Here is a 21594-nt window from a genome sequence, read left to right on the forward strand (position 1 = left end):
CACTGAAGCACAGTGACAAAGAACCCAGTAGGGTCCGGGTGGCCTTAGCTCAGGGCACTACCTGGTTATTGGTGCTGTATTCAGTTAAGCCAAGGACAAACACGGCACGGGGCATCAGCTCCCAGGAATCTTTCATTTTAATTCTGCGACTTGGTCGTACGTCAAGAGGTTAGAAACAGTTGCTCTCGGGGTTCTTTTCTTCGTTAGAAATTCAATGCTCTCCCTGAGTCCCTGTTTCCTCAGTAAAGCCCTCAGTGGCGTCGCCAACGCCAGAACAGGACAAGTCCCCGAATCCAGCCCTGGCCGCGGGATGGCCCGAGGGCCGCGGCTCCGCCTAGGCCTGCGCACGCGTCGTCCCCCCGCGCGCGACCCCGCCTTCTTCGTGCCGCCCCGCCTGGCCCCCGCCCCCCCGGCGGCGCCGCAGCGCGGCGGCCATTTTGTGAGGCTGCGGTCGGTGCGCGGGGCTCGGCGCGCCGCGGGCCCGGGCGGGGCGGATCCGTTCTAACCCTTTTTCCCATACAGATCCCTCGGTAAGAGCGCGGCGGCGCCCGGGCAGGCCGGGCCGCCTGCCCAGCTCCTCACCGCGGGCCCGCGGCGCGGCGGGGAGACACGGGGAGGGAGGCCAGGCGGACGCTTCTCCGCGCACAAAGGGCCGGGCAGGGCGGCGCCTCCCGCCTGCGGCTCCGGGGCGCCGAGTGGGACCGCACCCGTCTCGCTGCGGCCCGGCGAGCGGAGGCCCGGGGCTTGGGCCGGCCCCGGCCGCTCTCCCGTCCCTGGCTCCCTCCCGCCGCCCGGCGGCCCGCGGCGCTGCGCGGGCAGGTGAGTCTGTGCGGGCCGAGCGCAGGCGCCGCGGGCCCGTCTGGCGGAGGTGGCCGAGTGAGCTTGCGGCGGCGCCTGGGCCCGAGCCGGGCCAAGGACCGCATGGCGGGGACTGTACCGGGGCCCGAGGCGGGGATTTGACCGGTCCGGAGCGACGCCCGCTGGGCTGGGTGCGGCGGGGAGCTGCGCGGTCCCGTTGTTGGCGCGGGGCCTGAGCGGGTCTGGATCCCGCGGGTGTTCGGGCGGGGTGGCTGCGCCTTGCCCGGCCCGGGGGACGAAGCGAGGGCAAATAGTCCGCGCTTTGAGGAGAGGAAGGTCCCCCCTGTCCGCGGCGCTGCCACCGCTCGTCGGAGGTACCTTATATACAGCACCGAAGTTGCTGTTCAGTGAAGTAACGCTCTCTTTTGCTAGTAAAGATCACCTCCGCTACAAAAAACCAACCAAACAAAAAAACCCACCCAAACCCCAAAGAAACCAAACAGCAACAGCCAAGCAGACAAAATACTACCCCCCTCCCCCAAAATCTATAAACGGAAAAGACTTAAAGCCACACTTGCCAGAAAAAAAACGAATTAGCGTTCACGTGGGTCACGAAAATACACAGTGGGAGTTTTCTTTCGAAAACACCTCATGGCTCTGGTTTTACTCGCTCTTAAACTTGCCTGTTATTCGTAGTGGTTTGCTTCCCCATCTTGATCTGCTGGGGTTAGGCAGGTAAATCGGCCGGTTGTTTCCTTGGTGGATTCCTCTGGTTTAATCATTTGTTGTGTGTCCAGAGGATGCTGTGTCTTTCTGTACAGGTGACAGGGTGTTACGGAGTTTCTCCGGAGAACTCCCAGAGGTGCGGTGCCAGCGTTATGTGGGAACACCTATGCTCTAGCCGATGCTTGTCTGGTTAATGTGCTCTTTCATATTACGTTGATTGGAAAGGTTATTTTTGCCTACAGAAGGCATGGATGGTTTTCTTTAAAATTGAGAGATTTGAGTCTTGAAATTAAAAGTAGATTGTATTTGGTGGAGAAGTTAATCATAGCAGAGTGGAGTTTTGCACCTATTCCGAATGCTGCCTGGTTTTGTTTGTGTTGCGTTAGTCCACTGCAAATCTTCAGCTTGTTTTCGGTGTTTTCAAGAGGAATGAATGCAACACTGTGGTTGCTATACTGGAAATCCGTCTAATGATTTTGGTTTTTCTTCTAAATGGGAAATTCCTTGTGCACGAAAGATTTATCTGCTGCTTGAAGCAGGTGTGATTTTGCATGAAACGGTTTTTCAGGTGATTAAATTTCTTTCTTTGTGATCTGCCGCTTGATACTGCTATACATGAAAGTATATAGTTGAGTCCTTCTAATATAGGATTGCATGTTTCTCTTAAAAGTCTAATAAGCAAAAATCTTATTTTTCTAAATGCATTTGCCATTTTAATATAAGTCTGTATAGTGTAGTTGTATCTTTCTCACTTGTAAGTCTGCCATTAATGTCCTGAAAGATGTGCGAATAGCTGTTTGTTTTAATTCCCTCTGTTAGGGAGTTTGTGAAGGGTTTATTAGTACCTCTTGCTCTAAATTCACTTTGGTAATGATGCTTGTAACTGAAACCAGCTTGTTGGGGTTGTGTGAGGAGGAGGCAGTTATCTGTTCTTAGTGAGATTCATTCCTCAATGGCTTTCCAAAGAATCACAGTTTTAGTGCGAGTTGGTCTACCAAGTAATTAAAAAGGGCAAAGGTTTTCCATCCCGTCTTTAAATACACAGTACATGTGTTGACACTTAAAAAGCTTGGCTTTTTTGTTGAGTTGTAAACCTAGGAAGATAACTTTTATACAGGGATGAAAAAAATGGCCATTTGCTCAGGATTTGGGTAATGAAATGGCAGATTACAAATGAAAGTAGAGTGTCTTATGGGAGTTCTTGCCGTGTGCTCTGTGGAATTGACTGCCTAGACATGGCTGTGACATGTCACTTAGTTTCACCAGCTAGTGTGACTCTTGCATTCTTCAGCTGCAGCTCCAGGGTGGTTTTCTTAGGCATGGCTTACTCTACGTTACTTTGTTCAAGTAAGTTGATGCACAGTTGGAGGAAGGAGTATGATTTTTGATGGAACAAGGGTTTGGTAGAATTCAGGGCTTTCAAGTATTTAACTCTAGTTCTTTCCCTTTGAACGAGAGATTTGTTCACCTATTGGTGATGGGAAAATTTGAAAGACTCTAAATACTTTCTGACTCTTTCCATATTCTTTGTAGAAGGCATCTTTTTGTCTTGAAACCATACAAAAGCTCTACAATGCATTTGCCAATAAGTCATATAGAAATAATGTATAGAAAATGCACCCTTATGATTCTTGTATGTTGCCGTGCCTTGTGGTGGTTGCAGGTTTGAAATTCTTTGTATACAGTTCTTTGTGGACTGTTACTGCTGTTGTGTTGCCTGCATTGATTTTTGCCTCCATTTATTCTTTATTGCAGTCTAAAAGTTGGTTTTAATTGGTTGCCCACAGGATTGGCTTGGCTTCTGCTACTTGTTAAGAAAAAAACATCTGTCTTTGCAGGTAAGAGCTTTTGAATTGAAGACTTCTTTATATTGCATATTGAGTGTATCCTAAGAAACACCTGAGAATCCTAAGAAATGAAGCTTTTGGAATCTGTGAATTTGTGTCAGAAGACTTGGATCAAATAATATGTAGCTTGTCTGCTCACCACTGGTGATGGTGGTTTTGGCAGTGTTTTTCTTGTAAACAGAATTTTCTGCCAGACTAATGTTTTGTTGTTTCATCAGCATCTGGTAGTCTGGAACACTCCCATTTATTTTGCATTGTTGGAAAATGCAGTTACTTTGCTGCAAGCCACAGGTCTGTGTGTTTGTAACTGTTGGAGTGTAGCAGTGTAGATCAGTAAGTTTTAACTGGGTTTTGCAGCACTTAAAGGGATCAGATAGTTTAAAATTGGCTCAAAGATGGCTATAACAGGTTGGTTTTAGCCTTAAAAAAGTAAAAGACAAAACTGTAGTTTGCAGTTTTAACTTTTGCGAGACAGTCTCATACTTAAAATTCCTCCTACAGTACCAGTGTTTCCACAGTTCTTAGTCTTCACCCAAGAATTGCCAAATACATGTGTGCGTGTATCATGTGGGTATTGTACTTTAATACTTCTCAGGGGCTAGGATGAATCTTCTGAACTTTTCTATTGCAAAATTTAGGCATCTTAAAAGGTTAGTCTGGTGTGCTTATGAATTTGTATATATGACCCAAATTACTCTTACTTTACTAACTAGCACATTGATGAAATAAATAGTATTGTCATCTTCTACACCTTTTTTTCCCAGTGTAACATCAACATTTTTAAAGATAGTACTGTCAAGACATGTTAAAGTTCATCAAATGAGTTGAATGAGGTTGGTTGTCAGCAGCCTGTAGATCTCCAGCTTTGATTGCGGCTTGCTAATGGGGATGGATTGTCCATAGAACACTCCTAGGATGTTGTTTTTCCACAAATACAGAAAGCAGACAAAATGGCAAGAAAACCCACTTTTGCCTTGAAGTACCTTTTTGTAGCAGGACAAAAGCAGGCAGCTTGAGAACATGTCTGACAGCCCAACAAAAAACCTTCAGTGCCTTTTGAACTGGTGTGCGGCCTGTTTTGTGTCTGAAGTTAATGTTGCCTCTGCATGTGCAAGTTGTCTTTGCAAGTGGACAGTGAAATATTTGAGCAGGCTTTGCATTTTCATTCCTTGGAAAATTTGAGCAAGTGAGTTATTGTCTCATAAGTGCATTTTGGAAAAAAATATAGTATGTGAGTGTTTAGAAATATAAAATTTGGCCCTTTTGGTCAGTTAATCACAGAACTGACACTAACTACTACTTTGTCTAAGCATCAAATTCTGAAAAAATGAAGCATCTGTGTTACATGTTCCTTTGTCAAAAATACATGGTTAGTCAAGTCCTTAAAATTCTTTTTATTCAGACCATGTTACAGTCAGTTCTTGCTTAATATTAAGCAGTCATTTGTGTGGAATTAACTACACTGAAGTCATTGCAGACAGTTTTTCTAGTGACTATATGCCTAAGCAGCTCTTTGGATTTTTTTGTCAGTAGTGATTTAGTGGATCTGATTAGAGTACTTAGTAACAAGACTTCAAGTATTCCCTTAGCATTTATTATGCAGTTTTGAATTATCCCAGAAGTTATGTAAATGTTCACATGCTTGAACTCTTCTGTGACTTTATCTGTTGAATTGTCTTCTGGGCTGGATTCATAAAATCATTTATAAATGCAGTTATCTAGCAGGTGTTAGTTCTGTTAAAGAATGTGTTTCAAACCAGCAGACCTTAGTACACACAGCTTCCCAAGTTGCCTTTATTCAACCAATGGCTATATCAGATTGTCATCCCTTTTGCATTAAGGAAATAGCTAAAAGTAATCTCCCATTTAGCACAAGAAACTTCAAATGTCTTTAACTTCTGATACATAAAAATTTCTGAAACGAATTTATATGTATAATAGGAGTAGAAGAAATGTAAGCCTCCTGGCAAGGTTTGCTTTTAGTAGTATTCCAGTTTTAAAAACATAGGTGCAATACCAGGGATACTTTTGTACTGCTTGCTTGCTTCAGGATCATCTAATTCAAAAGCAATCCTGTAGCACAACATAAACCTTGGGTTTACAGTGCTCTTTAATATAGCTTCTTTAAAAGAGGCAGAATTTTCATTTTACCTTAAAATTCAGAGCTTGTCATCAATGCTGGGCAAATTGCAGATAAAACAACAGAATAATTATAAAACTCTGCTTCTTAAAACAGTGCAAAAAGTCTTAGATACATTTTTAGATGTTTTAGATAGAATAGGTAGTCCTTATTTTGACTTGTGGGGTTTTTTTTCCTCATGGGCAAGTTATTTTGTTGTTGGAAAATGGTTGGGCAATGAATTTTATTTTCAGATTAAGTGTAATTCCACTACAGGAATTAAAGGCAAAGATGTTACTTCTGTTACCTCACCATGGAGATGCGAAAGTTGTTTTAAAAAAAAAATTATCCCCGAAGCTTAGTATATAGTATAAGCCTTTCTGTTGCTGTCTTTCCTTGGTGGAATAGGGATTTTCTTAGTGGTGGTTTTTCTTTGTTCTAAATCTTCTTACGTTATGAACTGCTAGTTCTAGTCTCTTTTTCAGGATGGTGCAGTAAGGAATCCAGTATTCATGTGCAGCGACTAGAGCAGAAGAGCTGACTTGGTGCAAATGGGCTCATTTGCTGTTCCCTTGAGGGAGGAAGGACCTCCACACCTTTCTGGTGTCTGGTGTTAGTTGTGGGGCAATGCCCTATAATACCCCAGGTTGTTGGTTGAATTAATTAGTGTGCTCAAGGGTTTAGCTCTGGTGTGTTGGTCAACAGAACAAAATGCTTAAAGACTGATTTTAGTAATCTAAGGTTCCATCATGCAAACAAAAGAATGGTTGCTTCTTTATGCCGTAGAAGAATTGTTGCTCTTGTTTTCATTAAGTACTGAATTCAGCCTTACCTTGTTAAATTGTGGCTTTATCTAGTCATTCAAGACTTGTCTTCTCTAAAGTATTTGGATGACCTGGACAAGCAAATGGAGCCAGCTTAGAGATTTGACTGTATGCTGGGATATAGCTGAGTTGCTGGGGAGATGGTTATTGATTGTAGTTGGTCAGAGCTTTGGTAATGGCCAGGAGTCTTTCATGGATAGCGTTGTGGCGTTGTATTGCGGCATCTGGTTAGACTTGATCTTTAAGGTCTTTTCCAGCCTAAACAGTTCTGTGATTCCGTGATCTGGTTCATCCTTGATTTCGAATGCTGAGTTAACACTATTGGTATGTGACTTACGGGAGCCTTGGAGATGTTCCACACAGATGCTGAAATGGCTTGTACTTAGGAAGTCAAGAATTTTCAGAGAAGTGGCTCAGGTGAAGCATGGTGCTGTTGCTGATGGTTTAGGATGAGAGACTGGTTTCTGAACTGTTGAATTGTGCTAATATTATTTAATATAATGCTTTCAGCCTTTGCTGAAGGCTTGCATAAATGACAAGTATCTAGTTTCTTCTTTATCTTCAACTTCTGCTATGACCTCTGACTTCTGAGGTCAGAAGGTAACTGTTCAGATATAGCTGTTCAGAATTACCTTAAGCATCTGTTACGCCAGCTGTGGAGATAAAATGAATTTACTTATGTCTGAAACGTAAGGGGTCACGCTAGACAGAATATCTGCAACTATTAAAAAATACCTTGTTTTTGAAAATTGTAAAGGTCCTATATCTAGCTAGATATGCATAGAAGCTAATTTAATTTAGGCCTCTACTGTCACAAAATGTCTGAGTCTAGTTTCTAAAGCAAGCTTCAGGTCACCTGGACCTTTTGCCTTTGCTAGGAGAAAAACATGAGGTCAGTGTCATATAGATGCTCCTTGTCAGGATTTCTTGTGAGTCTCACCATTGCTAGTTGTCTGTAATGGGTTTTTGTTCTTAACCAACCCATTGTTACATTTCTAGTTGTCTTCACTTGGCAGGAGGTAAAATCTTTCCCCAAGTTAAAGGGAACTGCTTGTTTCCCATAGCTGTGCAGAATTTGTCAGTCATGTTGTCAGATACAGTGGATACCATATCAGTGAAATTAATTTTGTTTTGTGTGGCTAAAATACTTCTTTTGCTTACATCCCATTAAATATTGAACTACTGATGTAATAGTTCTGATTTTTGATCTTCCTTTGTTTGTTTGTTTTTTTTTAACTGACACTTGTGCGTCTTAATATAACAGCTATTTTGGAATTTCTGGTGCAAAATGTATACTGATTGTGTTGGTAAATGTTTAATACTTCAGTCTGTATGAAGTAAACAAACATGAATAAGGAACTTGGAATAAAAACACCCTTGATCTTTTCAAGATATTACTAGGTGTATATAACAAATATAGTAGATGGTGTGTGTAGGTGATTGCATGGTGTCACAAACAGTAGTCTGACATAGCCGTTGCCTTTTCTCATCTGCAGGTGTGTGTTGTTTCAGCGCAGCATGGCTGTGGTCATCCGCTTGCAAGGTCTCCCGATTGTGGCGGGGACCATGGACATTCGCCACTTCTTCTCTGGATTGACCATTCCTGATGGGGGCGTGCATATTGTAGGGGGTGAACTGGGTGAGGCTTTCATCGTTTTTGCCACTGATGAAGATGCAAGGCTTGGTATGATGCGCACAGGTGGTACAATTAAAGGGTCAAAAGTAACGTTGTTGCTGAGCAGTAAAACTGAAATGCAGAACATGATAGAACTCAGTCGTAGGCGTTTTGAAACTGCCAATATAGATATGCCACCAGCAAATGCTAGCAGGTCAGGACCACCACCTAGTTCTGGAATGAGTGGAAGGGTTAACTTACCTACTACTGTACCTAACTTTAATAATCCTTCTCCTAGTGTAGTAACTGCTTCTACTACGGTGCATGAAAGCAATAAAAACATATCCACATTTTCTACTGCCAGTATTGGGACTGCACCTCCAAATCTTGGGAGTACCTTTGGTAGTCCAACATTTAGCTCGACTGTTTCTAGCACAGCATCCCCACTGAACACGGTACCTCCTCCACCAATCCCTCCTATCCCAGCTATGCCATCTCTGCCACCAATGCCTTCTATTCCCCCTATACCTGTTCCACCTCCTGTACCCACACTGCCTCCTGTTCCTCCAGTTCCTCCAATACCCCCTGTGCCCCCTGTACCTCCAATGACGCCCCTGCCTCCCATATCAGGAATGCCTCCTATGAATCCTCCACCTGTAGCACCCTTACCCACTGGAATGAATGGGTCTGGAGCAGCAGTGAATATGAACAGCGGCTTGAATCCATTGTTTATTGGTCCCATGAATCCTGTAAATCCTATCCAGATGAATTCTCAAGGTAGTGTCAAGCCAATTCCAATCAATCCAGATGATTTGTATGTCAGCGTTCATGGAATGCCCTTTACTGCAACAGAATCTGATGTGAAAGACTTTTTCCTTGGGCTCCGTGTGGATGCAGTCCATATGCTGAAGGATCATGTAGGTCGAAATAATGGAAATGGACTAGTTAAGTTTTTTTCTCCTCAAGATACATTTGAAGCACTGAAGCGAAACAGAATGCTGATGATTCAGCGCTATGTTGAAGTTAGTCCTGCAACAGAGAGACAGTGGGTAGCTGCTGGAGGCCACATAACTTTCAAGCAAACCATGGGTCCCTCTGGGCAGGCACATCCTCCTCCCCAGGCTCATCCTAGGTCCAAATCTCCCACTGGACAGAAAAGGTCACGGTCAAGATCTCCCCATGAGCACGGTTTCTGTGTTTATTTGAAAGGTCTTCCCTTTGAATCGGAGAACAAACATGTAATAGATTTTTTTAAAAAGCTGGATATAGTTGAGGACAGCATTTATATAGCTTATGGACCTAATGGGAAGGCAATTGGAGAGGGGTTTGTTGAGTTTAGGAATGAAGCTGATTATAAAGCAGCTTTGTGTCATCATAAGCAGTACATAGGGAATCGCTTCATTCAGGTACATCCAATTACTAAAAAGGCAATGTTAGAAAAGATAGATATGATTCGTAAAAGATTGCAGAACTTTAGCTATGACCAGAGAGAAATCCTGATAAATGCTGAGGGAGAATCAGGCTTGCCAAAACTTTGTGCACATATATCTAATATTCCATACAATATAACGAAAATTGAAATACTTCAATTTCTAGAGGGACTGGCAGTAGAAGAAAACTCTGTACAAATTCTGGTTGATAATAATGGGCAAGGTTTAGGACAAGCACTGGTTCAGTTTAAAGCTGAAGATGATGCTCATAAGGCTGAGCGCTTGCACCGTAAAAAACTGAATGGAAGAGATGTTAATTTACGTTTGATAACTGTAGAAGAAATGAGAGATATTGAGAGAAACCCACCATCTCAAGGGAAAAAGATCCTGAAAATACCAATCCAGGGAAATGCGTCTGTGCCAGGACCACAGGGCCCTGGTGGGGATGAGCATGCCTTCTTGGGTGGAAATGCTAAAGAAGCAAATAATGGTCCTCCGTTTAATTTCCCTGGTAACTTCAGTGGGTCTGGCACATTTGGTCCCCCTTTACCACCACCCGGAATAGGTGGCTTTCCTGATTCTAGACCCGGAATACCCACAGTTGCACCTAGTGGTTTACCTGGTGCAGGTATTGAGGTACCAGGTTTTGCAGGTGGTCCTGCTAATTTGAGTGGACCAGCAGGTTTTGCAGGGGGTCCTCAGACATTCGGTAATGGTCCTGGCAATTTAAGTGGGCCCCCTGCCTTTGGCGCTGGTCCTCCAGCAATTGCTAGTGGTCTTGGACATTTAAGTGGACCTCCAGGGTTTGGACCTGGACCAGGAAACATACATATTGGTGGACCCCCAGGTTTTGGAACAGGGTCTGGGAAGCCGGGGCCAACTGTTATTAAAGTGCAGAATATGCCCTTCACTGTTTCAGTGGATGAAATTTTGGATTTCTTTTATGGTTACCAAGTGATCCCTGGTTCAGTGTGCTTAAAATACAATGAAAAAGGCATGCCCACTGGAGAAGCAATGGTTGCATTTGAGTCTCGTGATGAAGCTATGGCAGCTGTTGTTGATTTAAATGACAGGCCTATAGGTTCCAGAAAAGTAAAACTTGTATTAGGGTAGCTGTTCATCAAGTAGTTGTAGAATAGATATTCATAGTGCTGTGACAAATGCATCTGGATTGGTTTTTATAGTATTTCCAGGATAGAACCTGTGGATTGTTTAAATTGTAAAACAGATTGGTTTTGATAAGACAGAGCACTGAGTTAGCCATTACACGAGAAACTGCAAGGAGAGAGGTGTGGTGGATTTTCCTCGTACAAGTATGTGGAGAAGCTGGACAGATTCTTACTCGTCATAAAAGTTTGGTAAGCTCTTCCGGACACAGTGCTTATTGAGAAACTGAGGTTGGTTTGACATAGTTTTCGATAAGGGAAATAGATGAAGTCAGTGAAGCTCTTCAGTGGTGTTCTTGTAAGCCATTGTAAAATAGATAGCTATTTTTAGATTTGGTTAAATGCTGGCTGAATTCGCTTTGTTCACAGGTCAAAGCTTTGTTTAAAGTCCTGATTTTATTCTGCAACTGAATGAATTCTCAGTGTACACAGATCAATTGTTTTGTGTATGTATCTTTATTTTTTCCAAAATTCTCACTGTATGAACAGTTGAATTATGCCCTTTGCTGATATGTCTACCAAACTAATTCCTATGAGTATGAGCAGAATTGTTCTGTAAAATTCAAGCTGTTCTTTGTGGTATAACCTTTAGTTATTTATATATTGCAATTATAACTGTGCAGAATAAGACTTTTGCCACGAGTATAGCTAACCTCAAACATGAATCATAAGAGTTTTATAATACATTCAAAATGTTTTCAGTTGAAAATAATCATTATTGTTTAAGTAGCTTGATTTGTTAGGATTACACAAATCAGTTGGGAAAGGATCTTTGACACTAGTTGGATATTGGTGTTTCTCATGTCTCTTGAACTCCTCATGTAGAGTCTCTGCTAAGAGAACCAAAGTGGTGATTATTAGTTGAAGATTGGAGTCCAGATAAAGTTTTAAATTAGGTTATAATGAAAGAAACTTGTACCTTCAGCAACTCTGTTGTGAATTACTGCTATGGGTGGATTCAGAGATAAAATTATTTTTCTCCAAAACTTGAAAATACTGAGTTTACTATATATTTTTGCAATAAAGTTGTGCTGTTGTATTCAAAGTCTGTAAAGAGTTGCCATTTTCTTTGTTGTGCAGTGAAACCTTCCATGGAAAAAAAGATAAATGGAAAGGAAGTAATTACGCAAGTGAAAAGTAGAATTTTTTTTTTGTTCATCCTTGCTTGGCTTATGATAAATTTTATGACTTGGGCATTGCCTAAAAAAATCCTGCTATTCCCTGCAAATCATTGTACTTAAACATAGTAAACTTCAAACTGGTTTTGGTTTTTTTTGACAAAGAAGAACAGTGCCTTTTGGTGTTGCACACCATGGAACACTGAAGTGTATGGGCAGGCAAAATTGAGAGGTGCAAGTGGCAACAGTTTTATTCATGTGGTGTATAGGAGAGATTTGCAAACCTGTGCAGCGCTGCGTCCTGAGAGGATTTCACAGTACAGGAATCCATGGAAGGATTGTATAAAGGTGTACTTCAATAAAGAGGCGGTTGCATTACACAGATGCTTCTGTAATTCATTAGCATAATTTTGTTTTGACAGATTACTAGGTGGTCCCAACTTTGGAAAAGTCATGTGATTTGTATATACTGTTTAAAATTAAGCCTCCTGTTAATAAAACTGTCTGTCTCTGAAGCTTCATGTTAATGCATTTCAACAGTCTTTGGGAGTAATGTTTCAACAGCAGATCTTTGTTTCTTTTTTTTCCTGACAGTCTGAAAGTACTCTTCCTGATGTCAGAAAGATGTGTGATTAGGAGTCAAGTCAGTTTACTTTAAAATTTTGCTCTTTGTTTTTAAGCAACTTTTATTAAAGTTTCATACTATATTGGAGTTTTTTGGGTGCTTGTTTCTTCGTGTTTCACATTAGAATAAAATTACTGAAAAGGAAAACTTGGCTTCATTGTTCACAGAATTGATTTAAGATACTAGTGTGTGTTGACTCACCATATCTGGTGATAACTGCTTTTTCAAGTTCAAATGCATCACAACAATGCCTGCCTTGTTGTGAAATGTAATTAAACTACAGGAGTCTGGAATTAGATACCCAGTTCTGTGTTACTGTCTTTTGATTTCACGTCATAATCCCCTTGGTAATGGATCCAAGGCTTCTAGTGTTTGGGTTAGACACAGCATATGCTATGAAACATGCTTGTATGCCTGTTCTTTTGGACCTGCTAAAAGTGCAGGTTTGTTTTGGAAAGCTTTTTTCTGATTCTTGATTTTTCTTTATGGTCTAAAGATGTTTCAATGCTTATCTGAAAAAAAAAGCACAAACCAGAAAGCCATGGGTGTTGGGAATGTTGACTTGCATGGAATGTTTGAATGGAGGTTTTGGGGTGGGGTAGGGGCTCTTCATTTTGCCAAGCAACTGATTTTCCTTATCTTTTAGCATAAATTAGTAAATTTACCCTCTTCCTTAAGAGTAGGCTCTTGGAAAAAAAAAATAGGAAGTCATAGCATGCTTAGGTTTTCTGTATGTATGAGAAACAGTACATCAACTCAAATAGTTACAGTTGATCCTTTAAAACATACACAGAGAAAAGTTCCTTATCAAGGGTCAGTGCAAACTGTTTACTGTAACAACGTGGTTTTATGTTGGAAGTAGCCCTAAACTGCATGTTACACTAAATTATGAGCGATACCCTTAGAAGACTATATGTCTAGAGTTCATAAAATTACTTACATAGCATTTGTCTGTATTCATGAACAGCCTTAAAAATAAGGGATAGGACCTCTGAGGTCCCATCTCTATTGTGGAAGGAATGAAACTGTCACTTGGATATAACGTCCCAAGCTGATTGCTAGCAAGAGGTAGCAATACGCAGAATCAGCTGATGGATGCTGCTCAAAAACCCAGTTGTTTTGACCGTGATGCCTTGAGTGTCAGGAGGTTACATCCTTCTTAGCCTCATTGGAACAAGTCAGTGACACTAATGGCCCAATTTCTCCAAATACTGTCAAGAAGGCACTTGTGTTTATATAATTGGCTAAGTTGATGTTTTTAGCAGTTCCTTATGTGTATCTAAGTACTACTGCTGAAAGAAAAATGGTAAAATGTTATCTTGACAACATGCTTTGTTTAAAGTGTGGGGTTTTTTCCCATTCTAAATAGAAATGAATGCAATTAGTCAATGATAAAATTGTGACTTACGTGAAAAAACTTCAGTAGTTGGGTGAAAGTGTGACTTAGTATTACTAAATTTCATGCAGTTACCCATAAATGTCACATTTTGCTGACATTGTGTAATATCAGCATTAAAACCAGTTCTTTATTGATGAATTGTTGCTATGGTCTAAGTGTAGATTTATGAGAGGCTTGGGGCTTTGTAGGTTTAAAGAAACCTGGAAGATGCTTTATTTTAAGTAGCATTCCTTTCATAGCATGTAGTATTTTTCTTGAATGTCTATGCTCTAAATTTGTGTTGATTGGAGAGAAAGATCAATGCAAAAATGAAGATTTGGGTTGTGTATCAGATGACATTGAAGGTCTGCTTTTTAAGAAACATGTGCTGCTCAGTTCCACATTGTTCATGCTGTTCTTAGAGTCATTGCCTATACTCAGTGAAAATCAGCAGCTTGTTTTGCTGAGAGTATTTTGGAGTTCTGAAGACTGTAGACTCTACGAAAGAGTGTGTTTCCAGTTTCTAGGCATAGCAATGGCGCATTAAATATAAATAATGATTGTAGCTTCTTTATTTTGTTTCTCCTCAGTCTTCTGCTGTGGTGATTCCAAAGTTGCTGCTTCATGTAGCAAGTGCTGTTGGCCCTCAATAGTTTGTTCAGCAGCACTGAACTGTGTTGGCTTCTGATCTGCAAAACTGAAACTACAATGCATTATGGACCATTTGAAACCTCTGGTTGGTCAATGAACCACTATTTGAAAGCAGTTGGTTTAGGTTCATTATTCAGAAACATGGTTTAGACCCTGAAAGAATTGCAATTCCTGTTCAATAAGGACTCTAGTGCAAGTGAACAACTAGTTGCTATATTTGCTAATTGATTGGAAAGAAGCAGTTTTGAAACTGGACATACTAGGAAACATTTAGTTGGAGTTTAGGGAAATATACAAATTATTTTTATGTCAGTTTGCTGCTTTAGATGTGCCTGTCTTTGAAAAGAAAATGAGATGCTAAATTCTGTTGCTGTAAGGCTTTTCATAAACTCTGCTTTGGCCTGGAGGCAGAGTTGCCAAATACATTTCTCTCTATTCCAGGTTTGCTGAGCCTCCTTGCTGCTCTATGGCTGTATTTTTTTTTTTTTTTCCATGGCTTTGGGAAAACTGAGTTTGTGTACAAAGGGAGAGGAAGGGAAACTGTTTAATGCTTCTGCAGGAAGAGTAACCTCAGTGTTCTCTTCCTATCTGTTTTTGGCAGTGAGAATGTGATTGCAATTCAAAGATTTGTTTTTTTCCACAGTCTGGATTTTCCATGGAATGAAAACCTGTTGGTTGTATGCACATTGATTTGTGGTTGTGTACTGAAATCCACCTTGCTTTCCCTATTTCATGATCAGGTAGGTCTAACTCTGGTTAGTTTTCTATACAGGTGATGTTGTTAGTAATTTTCTTGGAGCTTTGTTACTATGTGGAATGTTTGAGTGTTGATTGTGCAGGGAGTGTTTTCCCACCTCCCTGACCTGGATGCTTTTCACTCCTGACTATAAACACCAAATGGAAAAAAGGCAGCTCTAAAAGTTCCTTTTTGGTAGCTCCAGCCTGAACATGGGTGTCAGGTGGTTTGGCTGTGACTCCTTTCACTTGCCGGTATTCACTTCTGTGCAGATTCCTTTGTTATCATTCTGAGTTGATTTGTGATAGCATGGCAGCTTCAGAGAGAATTAGCCAGATGAGTTCTACCTGAGTTCCTTTACTGCTTCTGCAGAGGCAAATATTACTCCTTTGTGGCTTTCTTGTGTGTTCTCGTGTCTACAGCCTGAAATTCAAATGGTCTTACTAGTTGCTTCCCAAGTACATTTAGGTGAGCTTTCAGAAACAGGGAATGTGTTTTCTTTTAGCATGAGTCGGAGTTCCACAAAATCAGTTTCTAGCTCTGTATTTGCGATTCTCTCATCAACTTCACAATTTTCGTCATTTTTTGAGTTCTTTTGCTATGAATCACCAGTGAATTAGACCTGGCTGATCATAGCTAGGAAGGACTTTGGGGCTTTGAGTGGAGATTGCCCTTATGGTGCACAGTACACAGCAGTATTAATTTCCCTGTAAAGTTTAAAACCAAAAAGTAAGAACTTGTAAGGCTTGCACAGGGAAAATAGGAATTAATCCTGCCTAAAACTATCTCTGGCATAGCCTGGCCTTTTGAGCTGATCACTGCTTCAAGAAGGCTGGGGACTTTGAACTCTTCCTGTTGTAGTTTACAGTATTGTTAAACAAGGAATTGGATGGGTTGTATGGCTCTGATGTCTGACCATCTGAAGGAAGATGCTAGCAATTTCAGAGTTTGGAACAAATTGTTTAATGTCAACTGTTTTCCATTGAATGTGATTGTGTGGATGTAGCACTGCTCTGTGTGACAGTAGAAAGCTTAGAAATGCTTTCTAGTCACTTAGGCAGATTTGGGGAGGAAAACAGTGATACAGTCAGAACCTAAACTGTTTCAAGAATTCCTTTTAGATCATTTTGGTTGAGTGCCTTTTATGATGAAATTCATAGTAACTCTCAGTAAAATTTGAAGCCTCTGTGTAGCACCCATTTATTTAGTGATCTTGCTGTAGCGGCATTTGCCAGAATGTGCTTCTCAATGAGCTTTTTATGACACTTCTTTGTTTTCAGCAGTATAACCAAAGCATTGCTACTTGTTTTGAGGGGAAGATGGATATGGATTGTGGAAATCCCATGTTTGTTTGAACAGGAAGCTCAACACTGAAGTGAAAACTATGGATGCCAATGCTTTTTCGTTATTGGGCAAATGTTTCTAATACAAGAGCAGAATTTATAAAGCATGTGTGTTTGAGCAACACTAGTGCAACCAGCTAGAAAAGTGAAGAGGCTAATTAAAGTAACATTAGACACTGGCAGGTCACTGACTGAATGCATGGGAAACCCTGTTCCTTAAGGAGGGGAGGCAGAGTTATTAAATACCACAAATTCATGTGCCTAGGGTCCCCCCACTATATTCCAGCATTGCTGCAGAGCCAGTTTTCTGTGTTGCAGGTCCAGTCTTCTATGAAGACATAAGAGTATTTTTAATAGCACTTAGAGCTCTTTTCAAATACGGATTTGAGTGCTTTTGGGAGGTAGGTGTGCAGGGTGGTGGTCATATAGTTAATTTGTCTCCCAGTAACTGGTATGCCAGTGGCAGAATGTTTTCATCCCCACTTTAAGGAAGCTTCAACTTTATCATTGGAGATAGAGCATTAGAGGGGAAATTGAAAGGTTGAGGCCAAACTGTCATGCTTTAGTTACAGCAAAAACAACCAAGTGCTGCTCTAATCTAATGAAGAATGTATGTGGGTTCAGAAACTTCAGCGCTGAGTTTGTGTGAAAAGGGGCACAATAAACCAGTGACTAAATACTTGTATTCTTAAACTGATCTGAAATATAAATTCAGCTGTTACGATAGGATGTATGAGATAGGTAATTGATTTAAGAGTTGCTGTTAAACAGTTAAACCTGAGCTCTGTGTAGTGTTATGCTTTCTTAGATTGTAAGTCAGAATAGTTTTTAATGGTAAGTATTTTTAAAGGTTTTTTTTTAAGACAGCTGTAGTTGTTATCACTTAAGTCAGTGTGTGTATTTTAACTGGATGCATCTCTTTAAAAAGCCTTTTAAGTGTATATGGAAAATTACATGCACAACACCATGACCTACTGCACAAATGTCCTGAATTTTTGAAGGCCTTTTGTTGTCATCTGGACACTTAGCCTTCCCTTTGGATAACTGATACTGTAGTTTTGTTAAACAATAACCCAAATGGCATTCCTTCCTTGCAGCACAAACACTGTATCATGCTGCTACCTTGAATGAGTAGGCAATTTTTGGCTACTCTAATGTCTCCAGGAACAGAAAATGTTGTAGTCTTTTCCTTCTGTGTGATAGCCTTTGTTACTTTTTCTATTAAATTTTGTCATTAGTTAGGTCTGTTAAAACAGCTTCAAGCAGAAACAACAGTAAGTTTTCTGAAACCTAAAATGCTTAGTTTTAAACTAAATAATAAGTGAATGTGCTATGAATCCTAATTAATCTGCACGTAATGTATCTCTGAAATACCAGCTGTTTCAGTGCAGTGACTGGATTGAATATAACTATAGAATCACTTAATTTTGTTATTATGAAAGGTGAAGGGAGACCCAGTAACTGTGTTCTGTGCCAGCCATGGTGTGGCAATGTAGTATAACCTCTGTCTTAGGTTTGAGGAAGTAGTTCAGGTAAGAAGAACCTGTTTTTCAATTTTTTTTTTGGGCAGCTCAGATACTGTTTTAATCTTTTTGTGCTTTCCAAATCCCCCTTCTACTGCGTTAGGTTCACATAAAAGCTCTGAATCTGTGATGGACAAATTACTGTGATGCCAGGTCAGTCTGATGTTTGTCCTGACTGCTGCCTGGTTGAGACAGGTAGTGCTCTGCAGTTTGTTTGCAGGTTCCACCTAATGGTGGTAACTCCGAGTCTCTCTGCTTAGAGTGAATTTAATATATTTCACTCTTTTGTAGCTGTTAAATTTACTCTAGGTTTTTCATCAGAGAGGTTTTTGCTTGGAGAATTCTGTCTGCCTCAGTTCAGTCATGTTTCTTAAAAAGTTTATTGAAACTATTCATTTCACTTTGAGAAAAGAAAGAGGGTCCCTGGTGGGAGTTGTATGGGTTTTCAGGTGCTTGGCTTGCAGAGACGTGCTTGCTCAAGGGTGTGGAACACCTTTTTAGAAAATTCAAACCTAATGACAGCAGACTTCTCCAAGGTATAGACTGGAAACTATTACAGTGTGTATACTGTGGAGAGCAGACATGGAAGAGCATTTGAGGAAATAGCTGTCTGCCTGCATTTGTGTAATCTTTTCACTTGTAATCTTGTAATGCAGGAAGATTGTGTGATCATTTTGGCCCACATGTCTCTGACACAAGTGCAGTAGCTTGAAGCCACTGCTGTAATAAGTTTGTGCTTTTATGAAGGTGCACTGGCAAAAGAAATTGGGTCTGGAACCAAACAGAAAGAGAACATAAGGTCTCTTTGGTGTTTTTGGCCATTAAATTGTTCTGTTGTTAGTCTGGATGGCAAGAGAAAAACAACTTTTAAAATCCCTTGACATATCCTTCCCTTTATTCTACTTCCTTAATGTCAGGCTTTTGGGGTAGTGGGATTTTTTAGGGTTTTTTTTTGTTTTGAAGTGTCATTATTTTGCAACAGATTAGGATGGAGAAGTTAAGATGTTCATACTATAGGTGGTAGTAATTAGTGACAGAAAAGTAGTATCACAGTGAATCTCTCTCTTAAAAGAAAACATACACTCAAAGGCAGAAAGAACTGAAAGAGCGTTGGCAGTTGGGCTGAACTTGCAATGAATAAGTCAAAGAAATCAATTTCCTGGGAGTACTGCAGAAGTAATACTAAGGTTTGCGTTTTTTTTCCGGATCACATTTCATGAGCTAGATTCAGTATTAAAGTCCATAAAGAAGAAAACCTGACTTATATAATATGAAGGGTAACGTGGTTCTTACAGTGTGAGAAATTGAAAGGTCACTTTCAATTGCTTTATGTCCTTACTAATTTTTTAGTCAAGAATTACTACTGTAGCATAATAACTGCAGGGTGACTAAGAACAGTGTAAAGAATTCCGCTGTAGTACTTCAGTCTTGTGATGATTCAACAAGTACGATAAAAAGAAGAAGGTATGACAGGCTTTTCATTGATTAAGTGGCTATTGGTACAATGTAGCCACCAAAGTTCTTCATGTGAATTTGATAAAATAGCAAAGATCAGTAAAATGTGTTGCTGGCATATTTGTATTTAAAATCTTACTTTGAACTCATTATGTTCACACAGTGCAGACTAGTCTAGATAGATGGACTTACCGAGTTTCTACCCTGAAGTCACCATAGCAACTTTGGAGGAGTGGGTAAAATGGTGTCAATGTTGTATAACTACAGGATAGTAGTACTATAGTTTAGATTTCCAGAGTTTGGGAAGGGTAGAGGTTGTGAATGGTAAAGCAGAATGAATGCTGAGGAATTGCTTCAAAAATCATGGGTGCATGTAAATAAGATGTGGTAAGTGGAGGTTCTTGCTGGTGAAACTGCAGTGTAGTTGAAGAACCAAAGAAGAGGAATATGGTGTAGTCTTTGATCTCAGCTTAAGGACTTTGGATGGAAAAGTGGAAGATTGAGTGATAGACAGCTGGATTTACCTGGGAAATGTTTAGGCCTGAAGTAGAAATAGCTGGAGTTTAAGGGAAAGAACAAGACCTTAGTGGAGAAAGGTAGAGGTGATTTGCAATGTAAAATACATGTTTGGGATTGTTACAAAGGTCTGTGTGGTTGGGATGTTAAGTATGTTTTTCAATTAAGTTCTTCAGGTTTCAGTAATACTTGAGAATCACAGTGAGGGGAAAGAAAAAGCAGCTGAATAAATAAGAAAGGAATGGGGGAAAAATCTCACTTGGCGGGAGGAGTCAGTGAACACTTTTAGGATTGCAGTTACTATTGAAGCATAAATCGAGTGACTGACTCCAAAGCCCCAGCCTGTGTTAAGTTAGTTTTTCAGGGAAATAGGTTTTGATATTCTGCTATTAAATGCTGTGAAGAACTTTGAAATATTTTCTTTGCATTAAGAGTTTGGTCTAGTAATAGGTTTTGGTTAAGTCCAGATGTTAATTTGAAAATTCTTGTAATTTGATATATTGCAAATTAATATTTGAAATAGTTTCAGTTTTGACCTATCAGTTTCTTATTTCTCAGAAAAGTGGAGGATATATCTATAGTGAAGGCATGCATGAGCATTTCTTTGAGTTTATTGGTTATGATTAAGGGGTATATTGGTGGTGTACAAGCTAACAGTGAACACTGTACAGATGGAAAAGTGAATTTGTAGAAGATGCTTTTTCCCCAGAGTTGGGACTTGACTCTTGGGTAGCGGAAGCTGCAGTAAAGGAGACAAACTGATTGAAGTTCTTGTTTGCATTTTTACTGGAAATTACCAAAACTACCATCTCATTTGTGATTGTTGTGCTTTGTTTCAGGTTGTTTGTTTTTGTTTTTTTTAATTGTTCTAAGCTTGTTATTTTTGTTGTTATAAATGGGATCTTTGCCTCCTCAGTCAGTTTCCAGGAGCTTCTTGGGTGGTTGGGTTGTTAGAGCTTGTACCCTTCAACTGACTTTGGACACACTACCCCTCCCACACTCTTCCCCCCACACACACCTTTTGTGATGATACTGGAGCTTCGGGGTTCATGTGGAGACAACTCAGTGAATAGAGAAGGTTGTACCTTCCTGTGTGTTCATCAGGCCTATAAGTGTGCAGTGGTCAATAAACTGTTTGATGAGGCCTGCAGTCCAGTTCTGAGCTCAGGGGCTTGGCTGGGGGGTCTTACCCTTGGTCATGGCTCAGTTTCAGCATCAGCACAGCCTCTCCTTCACCCTGGAGGAGACATGTCTGTCCTCCCTGGGAGCTCTCCTCCCTCGAATTAAGGCTGGCTGATGAACTATGGGCACTCTTTACCAGGACTGAATCAAGTTGACAGCCTTTTGTTTAGAAAGTTGTTCTTCATAGTATTCACCCATTCTCTTTCTTTTATAACAGTTAGGAGATGCCTTTTGTTTCAGGTTATGTGTGAAATTTGTATGGCAGTTAATTAACTCCTTGTGTGTTTGGTGACAGCTTGGAACACAGTGTGGAGAATAGTGATTTTAATGCACTTATATCCTCACTGCAAACCACCAGAAATAATGAAATTATAGAAAAAATTGCAGCCATTTATATTTTCTACAGAATGTCTAGGGCTGTGGCTCTGGCTCATGGAAGAACTGGAGTGTTGGAAAACGCCTTTATTGACTAATAATTTGTGGACTGTGGTCCTTCTCATTAGACTCCCTTAATCTCAGTTTAAAATAAAGATGCATTTTAG

At 40.5% G+C, this 21594-nt stretch overlaps 2 protein-coding genes across 3 annotated transcripts in view; both read left to right on the plus strand.

Moving 5' to 3' along the window:
* The first annotated feature begins 424 nt into the window (after window positions 1–424).
* Window positions 425–12158, plus strand: RBM12 (RNA binding motif protein 12). 2 transcript variants are annotated; one of them, XM_083873164.1, is made up of 3 exons: window positions 425–530; window positions 3280–3362; window positions 7811–12158. In XM_083873164.1, exon 3 carries the CDS (start codon window positions 7833–7835, stop codon window positions 10470–10472), a length of 2640 nt encoding a protein of 879 aa, XP_083729290.1. In that variant the 5' UTR covers window positions 425–530; window positions 3280–3362; window positions 7811–7832; the 3' UTR covers window positions 10473–12158. The 2 variants fall into 2 exon arrangements, with proteins under 2 accessions (XP_083729290.1, XP_083729291.1); XM_083873165.1 differs by having other exon boundaries at window positions 433–530; window positions 3312–3362.
* CPNE1 (copine 1) overlaps window positions 7841–21594 on the plus strand; it is a gene marked incomplete at its 3' end in the record, with an annotated part of 29671 nt that continues 15917 nt past the window's right edge. The window contains 2 exon segments of the mRNA XM_083873202.1: window positions 7841–7953; window positions 14941–15037.

The sequence above is a fragment of the Zosterops lateralis genome, assembly GCF_965231275.1.
Source record: "Zosterops lateralis genome assembly, chromosome: 16".
Taxonomy (NCBI): Eukaryota; Metazoa; Chordata; class Aves; order Passeriformes; family Zosteropidae; genus Zosterops; species Zosterops lateralis.